General features: G+C 42.1%; 1 protein-coding gene across 1 annotated transcript in view; it reads left to right on the forward strand.

Moving 5' to 3' along the window:
- Positions 1-934: 934 nt before the first annotated feature.
- The window catches only part of cspg4 (chondroitin sulfate proteoglycan 4), an 82,464-nt gene continuing 69,366 nt past the window's right edge, over positions 935-14,032 (forward strand). The window contains exon 1 of the mRNA XM_008119175.3: positions 935-1,372. Coding sequence (XP_008117382.2) covers positions 1,282-1,372 — 91 coding nt within the window. The 5' untranslated portion in view covers positions 935-1,281. The remainder of the gene's footprint in view (positions 1,373-14,032) is intronic.

The raw sequence follows: 14,032 nt of genomic DNA on the forward strand, positions 1-14,032 counted from the left end.
CTTTGTGTGCTCATTTTCCAATACTTTTGCAGGTTTGTGATCCCACCAGTTCTTTGCTGCTGGGAGGTGGTACTTGAGGCATAAGTTCCAATGAATTATTTGCGCCACATGGTTGTGCCTCTGTTTGTAGTCTGTCTGTGAGATTTTCTTACAGCAGCTGAGGATATGATCAATGGTTTCGTCGGTTTCCTTGCACAGTCTGCATTTTGGGCCATCAGCTGATTTTTCGATCTTGGCCTGAATTGCCTTTGTCCTGATGTCTTGCTCCTGGGCTGCAAGGATCAGGCCTTCTGTCTCCTTCTTCAGGGTCCCATTCGTGAGCCAGAGCCAGGTCTTCTCCTTATCAGCTTTTCCTTCAATTTTGTCAAGGAACTTTCCATGCAATGTTTTGTTGTGCCAGCTGTCAGCTCTAGTTTGTAGTGCGGTTTTCTTGTACTGGTTTTTTGTCTGCTGTGCTTTGAGGAGTTTCTGATTTTTGACTTCAATCAAAGCAGGTTCTTCACTTTGCTTTACATATTCTGCCAGGGCATGTTCTTCTTCTTTGACTGCTTGTTTGACTTGTAAGAATCCTCTGCCCCCTGATCTTCTAGGCAGATATAGCCGGTCAACATCACTGCGAGGGTGCAGTGAATGATAAATGCTCATGAGTTTTCTTGTTTTTCTGTCCAAATTGTCCAGTTCTATAAATAATAATAATAATTATTATTATTATTATTATTATTATTATTATTATTATTATTATTGGCAACTTTGTCAGCTCCAAGTTTCTTGGAGAGAGTGGGCAAGCTTACTTTTGACGACTACAGTTCCCAGTGGCTAGAAGATGCTGGTCTCTATAGTCCCCAAACTAGAGGGTTCTTTTCCAAGTGGCGAGCCAAATACGGCCTCTCCACGGCCTCCCTTTATAGAGTCTTCGCCTTAGTCCTGCCATATGGAACTGTCTCCTGGCCAGAGGCCTGGACAGATCCCAAACAGTTATGACAGAGGAGGGAAAGAACAAGGCGATATTAAGTTCTTTGCAAGGGGAAATGGGGTGGGGTGGGGGGAGGCCCTGCCTCAGAAAGAGCTGCCTTGTAACCGGAGAGGTTTTTTGCTCTAACCCAGCCCAATTTTTGTGACTGGTGGGGAAATGTAGACCGTCCCTCCCTCAGCAGCAAGTTTATTAAATATAGTAGTAGCTGAACCCTCAATTGGAAACAGACGCTCGTCTGTTCAACTCCTGCCTCCTTCTTGGTGCTTCGGGGAATGAGAGCACGGCTGGACCGTCCGTAAGCCAACGCGATGGGATCCGGTCTGGTTGTGTCGTTCTTTCCGCTCCTGTTCCAGCTCTTGCTCGAAACGTCCTTGCTCCACGCAAACCCAGAATCAGGAGGTAAGCCTGGGCCCTTACTTTTTTCCCCTTACATTTTTCGAGTGGACGATGCATGTCAATTGGGAACGGAAAAGACTTGGAGGTTGTGACAGAGATGCCATGGATTGTACATCCTGAATCTCTTACAGATGTGCTACTTGGAGAAAGCTAGAAAGGAGTAGACTTGGGAGTTAGCCATGGTTAGGAAAGGAGACCAAATGGGATGGTCATTGGGTAAGAGCTCCGTCATAGCATCCAGAAGATCCAGATTTGGTAGGAGAGGATTTGAACAGGACAGGTGGTTTCTGGGTGACCCCAGAATGTGCCATTCTTATGCTTCGAGAAACAGCATGTAGACATTTATCAGTTGAAGCAGATGTCTAAATTTCTAATCTATGCTGGAGTATGAAGCAGATATGTTAAGAAAGAAGGCTTGTTTGTTTCCAGTACTGGCAGGTTGATTAACTGTGAGATGATATCAGCTTCACTGGTGGTCCTCATTCAGTCATGGTTGAATACACATGAGTCTACTTAGATATGTTTTCAAGTCACTTGCTGACTTGTAGGGACCTCATGAAGTTTTCATAGGATTTGCTCAGGCAAGGAAAACTCAGAAGGGTCAATTCCTTCTTCTGAAATATAGCCTGAAGCACCTGGTCTTTGTTGGTGGTCTCCTACCCAAGAACCCATCAAGGTTGACTGTGTTTAGCTTCCAAGATCAGATGGTATCTGGTTACGTTAGGGTAAATACATGCTCTTAAAAAGACTAAAAGGAGTGGAAGAGTCTATCCTCCAGCCAAGTCTTACCTCCCAAGATAATGGTCTGGTTGGTCAGAGCAATGGTTTCTTCCTGAGCTCTCCCCTACAGTTGGAGTGCAGAACTTCCAACTCTCATTTCTTCAAAAGCTTCAGCTTGAAGCATCAAGACACATCTCCACAAATGTTCCTTGAGTGTTTTTAGCAATGTGGTGCAATTTCTAAGTCGGGATTGTTGGTGATGGTTCTTGCTTTGACCTTCAAGTTTCTCGTTCATCTATAAGCTGATGTTTGGATGCATGTGGTTGTCTAGTTCTCATAAGAAACTCTGATACTGGTTGTGCTACTAGGTACAGACCTTAAGTTCCCCAGTGTGGATCAATGACACCTTTCTAAGGTTGTCAATATTCAGGTTAGAAGAAGGATGATCCTAGAACTCATAGTTGGTAGAGCAAAGTCAAGGAAGGGTGTGGTCTAGACCACTTTGAGTCTCCTTCAGAAGAGATAAAGCAGGATATAATTAAATATAATGATATGATGATGATGATGATGATGATGATGATGATGATGATGATGATGATGGTGATGATGGTGATGATGACGGTGATGACAGACATACTCTGAAACTGAAAGAGGATCTGAGATGGTCCTTCTGTAGGGCAGCCTTTTAGTCCATTTAATGACCATCTAGTCTTCTTACCCTGATAAAGAAGGTGGACTACCTGTCCAGCAAATATCCATGTTTCCCTTTACAACTAGGATACATAACTGTATGGCTTATGATCAACAATACCTATTGTACACAGATATATACTGTATATACTCGAGTATAAGCCTAGTTTTTCAGCCCTTTTTTTAAGACTGAAAAAGCCCCCCTCGGCTTATACTTGGGTGAGGGTCCTGGTTGGCTTATATTTGGGTCAGCTTATACTCGAGAATATATGGTAATTTATTATTTTTCTCTATTATTATTGGTATTATTACATTTATTTATTTTACTCTATTATTATTGTACTCTATTATTGTTGCTACTATTACATTTATTTTACTCTATTATTATTATTATTATTAAAAATACATTTATTATTAAACTCTGATTTTATTATTATTATTACATGTATTATTTTACTCTATTTATTATTACATGTATTATTTTACTCTATTTATTATTACATGTATTATTTTCCTGTATTATTATTTATTATTATTATTATTATTATTATTATTATTATTATTATTACATGTATTTATTATTATTATTATTATTATTATTATTATTATTATTATTATTATTATTATTACATGTATTATTGAGACAGAGGTAAACCTTGGCTTTTTGGACCAGAACTTCCAGAAGCCTCCACCCCAAATGACCAAAGAGTTCTGGGAAACTTATCTAGACATGATGACTAAAAGGAGGAGTGGTTGCTAGATCTCAAGAATAGTCTTCCTCAAACATTGGTCCTCCAGATGTTTGGATATCAGATCCCATGCTTCTTAACTATTGGCTGGGAGGTGAAGTCCAAAACATCTGGAGAACTGAAGTTTGAGAACCACGGCTGAAGACCCTCAAGTGAAAAACTCAAGAAGCAATAGCTTCCTGTATAATTGGACCAGAACTTCCAGAAGCCTCCACCCCAAATGACCAAAGAGTTCTGGGAAACTTATCTAGACGTGATGACTAAAAGGAGGAGTGGTTGCTAGATCTCAAGACTAGTCTTCCTCAAACATTGGTCCTCCAGATGTTTGGATATCAGATCCCATGCTTCTTAACTATTGGCTGGGAGGTGAAGTCCAAAACATCTGGAGAACCAAAGTTTGAGAACCACGGCTGAAGACCCTCAAGTGAAAAACTCAAGAAGCAATAGCTTCCTGTATAATTGGACCAGAACTTCCAGAAGCCTCCACCCCAAATGACCAAAGAGTTCTGGGAAACTTATCTAGACGTGATGACTAAAAGGAGGAGTGGTTGCTAGATCTCGAGACTAGTCTTCCTCAAACATTGGTCCTCCAGATGTTTGGATATCAGATCCCATGCTTCTTAACTATTGGCTGGGAGGTGAAGTCCAAAACATCTGGAGAACCAAAGTTTGAGAACCACGGCTGAAGACCCTCAAGTGAAAAACTCAAGAAGCAATAGCTTCCTGTATAATTGGACCAGAACTTCCAGAAGCCTCCACCCCAAATGACCAAAGAGTTCTGGGAAACTTATCTAGAAATGATGACTAAAAGGAGGAGTGGTTGCTAGATCTCGAGACTAGTCTTCCTCAAACATTGGTCCTCCAGATGTTTGGATATCAGATCCCATGCTTCTTAACTATTGGCTGGGAGGTGAAGTCGAAAACATCTGGAGAACCAAAGTTTGAGAACCATGGCTGTAGACCCTCAAGTGAAAAACTCAAGAAGCAATAGCTTGCTGTATAATTCGTATCTGATACTTCTCAGTAGGCAGTGAGGATCCCAAAAATATGTGTTTTCAGCTCAGCACTCCATTTGTTCTTGCAGGCACCTGGATTTATTACCCAACGTGCATCATTGTGAGTGATTGATTCTACTCCCCGAATTACGCAGAGTGGCTGAGTTGGTTGCAAAAAAGCAAGCGTTCTGTCTCCATCCTCAGCATCCAGTGTTTTTGTTATGGGGAGCTTGCCTTAGATGGTAAAGCGTTTCTCCTGTCCATGCCTTACCCTTGGCAAAGTGAGTTGGCTGCCTATGAGACATGTGTCCCGTATCAAGTTATAACATCGTAAATTCAAGGAGAGGAGCTTGCGCTCGTTCGCCACAGCAAAGCCACACAAGAAATCATGGAACGGCTTTGTTGAAATAAACACGGTCGACCCATCCAGGTCGAGAGGATTCTTTACAGCTCAGGAGGGCGTTCTAATTCCGAGTTGCACCCCACTCATTCTCAAATGGGCTCACCACAGTCCGATTGGGTAGTTTAGGAGGCCGTCTACGTTGTAGACACTATCAATCCGAGGGAATGATGGGAATTGTAGTTTGGTGAGACAGTGGCACGCTTTGGCAAAGAAGGAAAAAGACTTTGTGAAAGTGCCACTGTCATTACTCCATAGCATTGAGCCCGTGGCAGCTACAGTGGTGTCGAACTGTATTAATTCTATAGTGTAGATCAGTGGTTCTCAAACTTATTTGGCCTGCTGCCCCCTTTCCAGAAAAAATATTACTCAGTGCCCCCCTGGAAAGGGGGCGTGGCTTAGAGGGGTGGGCGTGGCTCCTGCTCAAGAGGGCGGGGCTGAACCTCTCCCCTATTCCAAGATGCAGGGCTGCGAGGGAAGGTGGGCGGGGCCACAAATGGGTGGCCAGGACTGGGATGGGCAGAGTTATGAGCACTGAGGCAGGGCTGAGCTTCTATCCCTGTCCTGCAGAACCTGCCAGGACACAGGAGGCGGGGCTAGAGGAGGGGCTGAACCTCTATACCCCGCCCCAGTGTTCTAACAAGTGCCTCAGAGGAGGTATACAAAGGCTCAGCCCTGTCTCGTGCTCATGGGAAGAGGCCCCGCCCCCACCCATAGCCCCGCCCTTTAGTCCTAAAAGGCCTCTCAGGAGAAATATAGAGGCTCAGCCCTGTCTCAGGCTCTTGGAAGGAGACCCCGCCCCCTTCCCTAGCTCCGCCCTCTGTGTTCCAACAAGCACCTCAGGAGAGGTATAGAGGCTCAGCCCTGTCTCAGGCTCTTGGGAAGAAGCCACGCCCACTCCTCTAGCTCCGCCCCCATGTCCTAACAGGCGCCTCAGGTGCTCAGCCCTGTCTCCGGCACTTGGGAAGAGGCCCCGCCCCTCCTCTGGCTCCGCCCCATGTCCTAATAGGTGCCATCACTGCCCCCCTGGATCACTCCAGCGCCCACCAGAGGGCAGTAGCGCCCACTTTGGAAATCACTGGTGTAGACGCACCCTAAGTTGAGGGAGAGACCCATCAAAAGCAGAGTGCGAACTTGAACCTAAAGATCTCAAATTTGAGTCCAACGCACCCTGAACAATTTGAAGGCACCAGATCATGTCTGATTCCTGATCGTCACCCCCACAGAATGTGTTTTCAATGAATATCTCTCTAGGAATGTCTAGGTCCTTCAATGTGACTTCAGTAGTCAACTTCTACCAGATGTTGACCATACAGAGACCATATTAATCAGGTTTGCAAATGTGTGTTTATCTACTCACATTTTGCTTTCGAACCGCTAGGTCGGCAGAAGCTGGGCTAAAGGCCAGGAGCTCACCCTGACCTAGGCTTCAAAGTGTCAACTTTTCGATTGACAAAATGTATTGCAGCTGGTGGTGAGGATGGATAGATAGATAGATAGATAGATAGATAGATAGATAGATAGATAGATAGATGTCTGCCATTCATGACTGATAAAGTCAAAGATTCAGACACCGATACCAGAGTGTTGTGTGTGTGTCAGCAGTTTAGGGTAGATACTAACACTAAAAGACAGATAGATAGATAGATGATAGATAGATAGATAGATAGATAGATAGATAGATAGATAGATAGATAGATAGATAGAGATAGATGATAGATGGATGGATGGATAGATAGATAGATAGATAGATAGATAGATAGATAGATAGATAGATAGATAGATAGATAGATGATAGATGGATAGATAGATAGATAGATAGATAGATAGATAGATAGATAGATAGAGATTATGGATAGATATAGATAGATAGATAGATAGATAGATAGATAGATAGATAGATAGAGATAGATAGAGATGATGGATGGATGGATAGATAGATAGAGATTATGGATAGATAGATAGATAGATAGATAGATAGATAGATAGATAGATAGATAGATAGATAGATAGATAGATAGATAGATAGATAGATAGATAGATAGAGATAGATGATGGATGGATGGATGGATGGATAGATAGATAGATAGATAGATAGATAGATAGATAGATAGATAGATAGATAGATAGATAGATAGATAGATAGATAGATAGATAGAGATTATGGATAGATAGATAGATAGATAGATAGATAGATAGATAGATAGATAGATAGATAGATAGATAGATAGAGAGAGATAGATAGAGATTATGGATAGATAGATAGATATAGATAGATAGATAGATAGATAGATAGATAGATAGATAGATAGATAGATAGAGATGATAGATAGAGATATAGATAGATGATAGATAGAGATAGAGATAGATAGAGACAGAAATAGATAGATGTCTGCCATTCACGACTGATAAAGTCAAAGATTCAGACATCGATACCAGAGTGTTGTGTGTGTCTCAGCAGTTTAGGGTAGATACTAACACTAAAAGATATTTGATTGATGCTTTATGGATTCACGATAAACGTATGTCCCATGCATTTAGTTTTATTGATGATTTAATGTCCTAAGCCAATTTCCCGTCCCAATTGTGTCCCGAGACATACGGGTCCCTAAGTCTGCTAATCTCCCTCTGTGCGTAATTGGCCTTGTTCGTCTCCGATGGCTCAAAGAGTGGTGTCGTTGGCGAAGTCTCGAACGGATGGCGACGCCGTCCGTACGTAGCCCACGCCAGCGTTTCAAATAATCAAATTACATTAAATAACAGTGGGTTCAAATCGGTTTGTTTGCTGAGCAGTGTAATGAGTCCGATTAACTCTAATTTATTTTCCTTTGGAAGATAATGGAGGGCTAATAGATTCATTATAGTCGAAGGATCAGAGCATATTTAATTTTAAAAAGCTGCTTACATACTTTCCGTTGGAAGGATATTAGATCTTTGATGTCAGGAATGCTTATTGTTCAACGTCTATATGATTACACAGGGAGTTCCATTAGCTAATGGGAATTAATGGGATTGTATTAGAGAGCATTAATATTTACCTGAAATTCATGCCTTGCCTTCCTTACACTTCATTATTCACCTAGTCTTACAGACTCCATTCAAATCCCACCCACTTGTCCAAAAATCCTTTTTATAATGAGTCCCATTGAGTTTCAGTAAGATGCATCCACACTGTATTAATAGTTTGACGTCACTCGAATTGCCATCACTCAATGCAATGGGATCTTGGAAGTTGTAGTTTTACAAGGTCTTCAGCTTTCTCTGACAAGAATGCCGGTGCCTTGCCAAACTACAAATCCCAGGATTCCATGAACGTTGTGTTCATTGTGAATCCCATGGAAAACAGGAGAGCACCAAATGTTGTGTTCATTGTGAATCCCATGGAAGACAGGAGAGTGCCCAACGTTGTGTTCATTGTGGATCCCATGGAAGACAGGAGAGCGTCCAACGTTGTGTTCACTGTGAATCCCATGGAAGACAGGAGAGCGCCCAATGTTGTGTTTATTGTGAATCCCATGGAAGACAGGAGAGCGCCCAACGTTGTGTTCATTGTGAATCCCATGGAAGACAGGAGAGCACCCAACGTTGTGTTCATTGTGAATCCCATGGAAGACAGGAGAGCGCCCAACGTTGTGTTCATTGTGGATCCCATGGAAGACAGGAGAGCGCCCAACGTTGTGTTCACTGTGAATCCCATGGAAGACAGGAGAGCGCCCAACGTTGTGTTCATTGTGAATCCCATGGAAGACAGGAGAGCGCCCAATGTTGTGTTTATTGTGGATCCCATGGATGACAGGAGAGTGCCGAATGTTGTGTTCACATGGAAGACAGGAGAGCGCCCAACATTGTGTTCATTGTGGATCCCATGGAAGACAGGAGAGCGCCAAATGTTGTGTTCATTGTGGATCCCATGGAAAACAGGAGAGCGCCGAACATTGTGTTCATTGTGGATCCCATAGAAGACAGGAGAGCACCCAACGTTGTGTTCATTGTGGATCCCATGGAAGACAGGAGAGCACCCAACGTTGTGTTCATTATGGATCCCATGGAAGACAGGAGAGCGTCCAACGTTGTGTTCATTGTGGATCCCATGGAAGACAGGAGAGCGTCCAACGTTGTGTTTATTGTGGATCCCATGGAAGACAGGAGAATGCCCAATGTTGTGTTCATTGTGGATCCCATGGAAGACAGGAGAATGCCCAATGTTGTGTTCATTGTGGATCCCATGGAAGACAGGAGAGCGCCCAACGTTGTGTTCATTGTGGATCCCATGGAAGACAGGAGAGTGCTCAATGTTGTGTTCATTGTGGATCCCATGGAAGACAGGAGAGTGCTCAATGTTGTGTTCATTGTGGATCCCATGGAAAACAGGAGAGCGCCGAACGTTGTGTTCATTGTGGATCCCATGGAAGACAGGAGAGTGCTCAACGTTGTGTTCATTGTGGATCCCATGGAAGACAGGAGAGTGCTCAATGTTGGGTTCATTGTGGATCCCATGGAAGACAGGAGAGCGTCCAACGTTGTGTTCATTGTGGATCCCATGGAAGACAGGAGAATGCCCAATGTTGTGTTCATTGTGGATCCCATGGAAGACAGGAGAATGCCCAATGTTGTGTTCATTGTGGATCCCATGGAAGACAGGAGAGCGCCCAACGTTGTGTTCATTGTGGATCCCATGGAAGACAGGAGAGTGCTCAATGTTGTGTTCATTGTGGATCCCATGGAAGACAGGAGAGCTTTTGACACAGATATAAAGGATCATGAAAATATACGTGGAAAGTTTGCCTCTTTTCCATTTTCCCCTCAAGCACTTCTCAATACATTGTAAGCATTTTCCACGCTAAAAGCAAAATCAGAAGATAGCCTCATCCATCAATGTCAAGTTTTGTGTATTCCTTGCAGTGCAAGCAAAGCGTAGATAATGGAACAAGGAAGGGAAAGAGGGAAGAAAATATATTTTTTTGTTCCCCTTGGAGAAGTACAAGCGCTGATCTAGGCCAGAGTTTGGGAAAGAAAGTAACTTCTTAGGATCACAAGGCCATGAAAGAATCCACTGCTGGGAAAGTCTGTGGGTTGCATTGTCTGGGGAAACCTGGTCCAAAAAAAGTAACTTTTCAATGCATGTATCTGTATATAAAAGGGTAATGAAATTTCAGCCTAGGACAAAACAACAAAACTACACATCCCAGAAACACCAAACTTGGCAGCACAACCCCTCATCCATGCCTCTACGTTCATACAACAAAAAGCTCCAGCTACTCCAGAAAATAGCCAGGCTTTGAGACTGCAAGGCTATTCACTGCTATTCCACCTGGCCAACAAAGGATTCCCATAAGCCACAGCAACACGTGGCCGGGCAAAGCTTATATATATATATATATATATATATATATATATATATATATATATATGAAAAGTGCATTTATTATTAGAAATCCTTCCAATCGAGTTGGGTATCTATGGCAGAGCATTGCTTTGCCTCCAATACGCCACTGCACCCCATTTTTAGCCCCAGATTGCAACATCGTGTTGTCCAGACTAGAATACATTGGACTAATCATATTTACCTACATGTTGAACTACTCATTCAACCACATCACTTTGGGGATTCCTTTCTTCACTCTTGCTTTGATGGATGGGAGAACCAACATCCCTTCCTACCTAAGAGCGACCTTTTTGAGTCCTCGCCGTTGCCCATTTCTCTGGCACCGACGGTTGATGTTTCATTGCACAGCACTCATTCTTTCCAAAATATACACCGTCACCAGACAGTTTGATCCAGCACAAGCACATACCAGAGCCGTCGAATCAGTGTTATTTGGACAGAGATGGGGGCAACATCCAAGAAGACGTTGGTTGAGAAAGTCGGTTTGCATCCATTTGCCAAAGGAATTGGATTTCAGGTGCGGCTTTGGCTTGAACCATAAGTTGGCAAAAGATGAAGGGAAGTGAGCCTGGCACAGGAGAAGAAGTCTTACTCATTGGAATGAGACGGTGGCGGTGACTATGACAAAGCAACCTGTTGTGACTCAGCTGGAGCCTCAGAGTGACTTTGATGGGAATTTTGGGATTCAGGTTCAAGATGACTCTGATAGGAATTATGGGATTCAGGTTCAAAGTGTTCCTGGTTCAAGGTTCGCAGAAGTGTTAGAATAGCGAACAAGAGGAAGGTCAGAGGCCAAAGAAATGCATTCATGCTGTGCAAAGGGTATAAAAAGAGTGTGCTGAGAGAGGAATCTTTGTCAAAGCAACTTCTTGTTTGAGTCAAGAAGCAAGCTCTTGCTTTCCCAGATTATCTTGCAGCCTTGGTGTGTTCATGTTCATGGGACTTTGTCATGCATTAATGGAACCTTGTTTTATGCCTAACGTTTTCTTGGATTAATCTTTATAGCCTTGTTTCGCAACAGTCTTTTGGGACTTTACTTTTGCTTTTTGAGAACTATTTATTTCCTATTTCCCAATAAACTACAAAAGACTTCAACCTGTTTTCAGCCTGGTGTATTTAGCAAGGTGAAGCTAACTTGAATTGCTACACAACCCTTGATTTGGTTCTGCTCCAATCCAAAAGAGATGTTCTTCTAAGTCAGTGTTTCCCAAACTTTGGTCTTCTAGGTATTTGAGACTTCAACTCCCAGAAGCCTCAGATACTTGGGCCAACAGTCAGGGATTCTGGGAGTTGAAGTCCAAAACATATGCAAGACCAAACTTTGGGAACCACTATTCTGATATTTCCATGAGATATTTGGGTATTCATAAATAGGGTACGGTTGGGATGCTTGTGCCAAGAATGGAGCTGGAGTCCGTTCATCAATGACATTGAGCACCATGCCCATAATATCTCCTGGGGTGTGCAAAATTTTGGGGGACAATTAGTAATAATAATAATAATAATAATAATAATAATAATAATAATAATATACTGTATATACTCAAGTATAAGCCTAGTTTCTCAGCCCTTTTTTAAAGACTGAAAAAGCCCCCCTCGGCTTATACTCAGGTGAGGGTCCTGGTTGGCTTATATTTGGGTCAACTTATACTCAAGAATATATGGAACATTTATTATTTTGTTCTATTGTTATTGGTATTATTCAATTTATTATTTTTCTCTATTATTGTTGCTACTATTACATTTATTTTACTCTATTTTTTATTATTAATAATACATTTATTATTTCACTCTGATATTATTATTATTGCATTTATTATTTTCCTGTATTTATTATTACAAGTATTATTTTCCTGTATTTATTATTATTATTATTATTATTATTATTATTATTATTATTATTATTACAGTAGAGTCTCACTAATCCAAGCCTCGCTTATCCAAGCCATTTTTGTAGTCAATGTTTTCAATATATCGTGATATTTTGGTGCTAAATTCATAAATACAGTAATTACAACATAACATTACTGCGTATTGAACTACTTTTTCTGTCAAATTTGTTGTATAACATGAAGTTTTGGTGCTTAATTTGTAAAATCATAACCTAATTTGATGTTTAATAGGCTTTTCCTTAATCCCTCCTTATTATCCAACATATTCGCTTATCCAAGCTTCTACCGGCCCGTTTAGCTTGGATAAGTGAGACTCTACTGTACATGTATTATTTTAGTCTATTATTATTAAAAGGATACATAAGTACATTTACATTGAAGAAGATGATAATCATGATTTGATCGGAGTTGGACAGTTATCTTAAATTAGAGCTTGATGTAAATATTCAAAAACATTTAACCTACCGATGCCTCAATTAATGTAATTTTATTGGTATCTGTTTTTATTTCTGAAATTTACCACCCTCGGCTTATACTGGATTCAATGTTTTCCCAGTTTTTTTATGGTAAAATTAGGTGCCTCTGGATACATCTGGATCCACAAACCCCAGGGATGATATTTTCTTGGCATTCTATTCCTAGTAAAACTTTAGTTGACTTCTCAACTACTAGAATAACTCGATCTATGTCTGCAAGATGTTTACTCTGGAGAACCTGGAGAGTTCTAGAAATCACCGCTTTAATAGTCAGGACTCGATGAAATGGCATCCTGAGAGTTGCAGTCTGGAAGCCATCAAGGAAGGCTAATGACCTTACAAAAACTACAACTCCTAGGATCCCATAACATGAGCCATGGCAGCTCAAGTAGTGTCAAACTGCATTCGTTCTAGAGTGCAGACGCACCTTGTGTTCCGTCAGTTAGTGACTTAAAGGAAGGCAGCCAAACTTTAATGCAGCTTCTGTTGTTCGGGTTGGAAAGGCGAGTTTAGATTAACCGGCAGCTCTGACATTTTGTCGGTTTTGGCATGGTGACAAAAATGGCATTCGCATACTGTGAATATATATATATATACACACACACACACATACCCTTTTGCATGCCATGTCTGTGCAGCTTCTGCAAAAAGCCTGTTTATAATGAAGCCCTGCCTGCGCTCTTCCAAGTCTGCATTTGCGTCAATGCTCCTTTTACTGAGTGTTTCCTTTGAGGTTGGCTATTGAAATGCTATTGAAAACAGAGGACAAGTCAAGATGAAGGGCGTGATTCAGCGCTCTTTGGGCACCAGTACATCTGGTTGCTTCCTGACCGGGGGGGAATCCTTTGTTAGGAGGTGTTAGCTGGCCCTGATTGCATTTTCAAAGCAGCCAGGCTTTGAAGCTGCAAGGCCATGCAATGCTCATCAAGCTGGCCAAATCGCAACGTTCCCACTTGGCTCCAACAGAACAAGAGTTCTTTCTCCCAAGCTGAACCCCACTTGCCTAGTTTCCAACAGACCTCACAACCTCTGAGGATGCCTGCCATAGATGTGGGTGAAACGTCAGGAGAGAATGCTTCTGGAACATGGCCATAGTTTCCAACAGACCTCACAACCTCTGAGGATGCCTGCCATAGATGTGGGTGAAACGTCAGGAGAGAATGCTTCTGGAACATGGCCATAGTTTCCAACAGACCTCACAACCTCTGAGGATGCCTGCCATAGATGTGGGTGAAACGTCAGGAGAGAATGCTTCTGGAACATGGCCATAGTTTCCAACAGACCTCACAACCTCTGACGATGCCGGCTATAGATGTGGGAGAAACGTCAGGAGAGAATGCTACTGGAAAGGCAAG

Source organism: Anolis carolinensis, unplaced genomic scaffold, assembly GCF_035594765.1.
Source record: "Anolis carolinensis isolate JA03-04 unplaced genomic scaffold, rAnoCar3.1.pri scaffold_11, whole genome shotgun sequence".
Taxonomy (NCBI): Eukaryota; Metazoa; Chordata; class Lepidosauria; order Squamata; family Dactyloidae; genus Anolis; species Anolis carolinensis.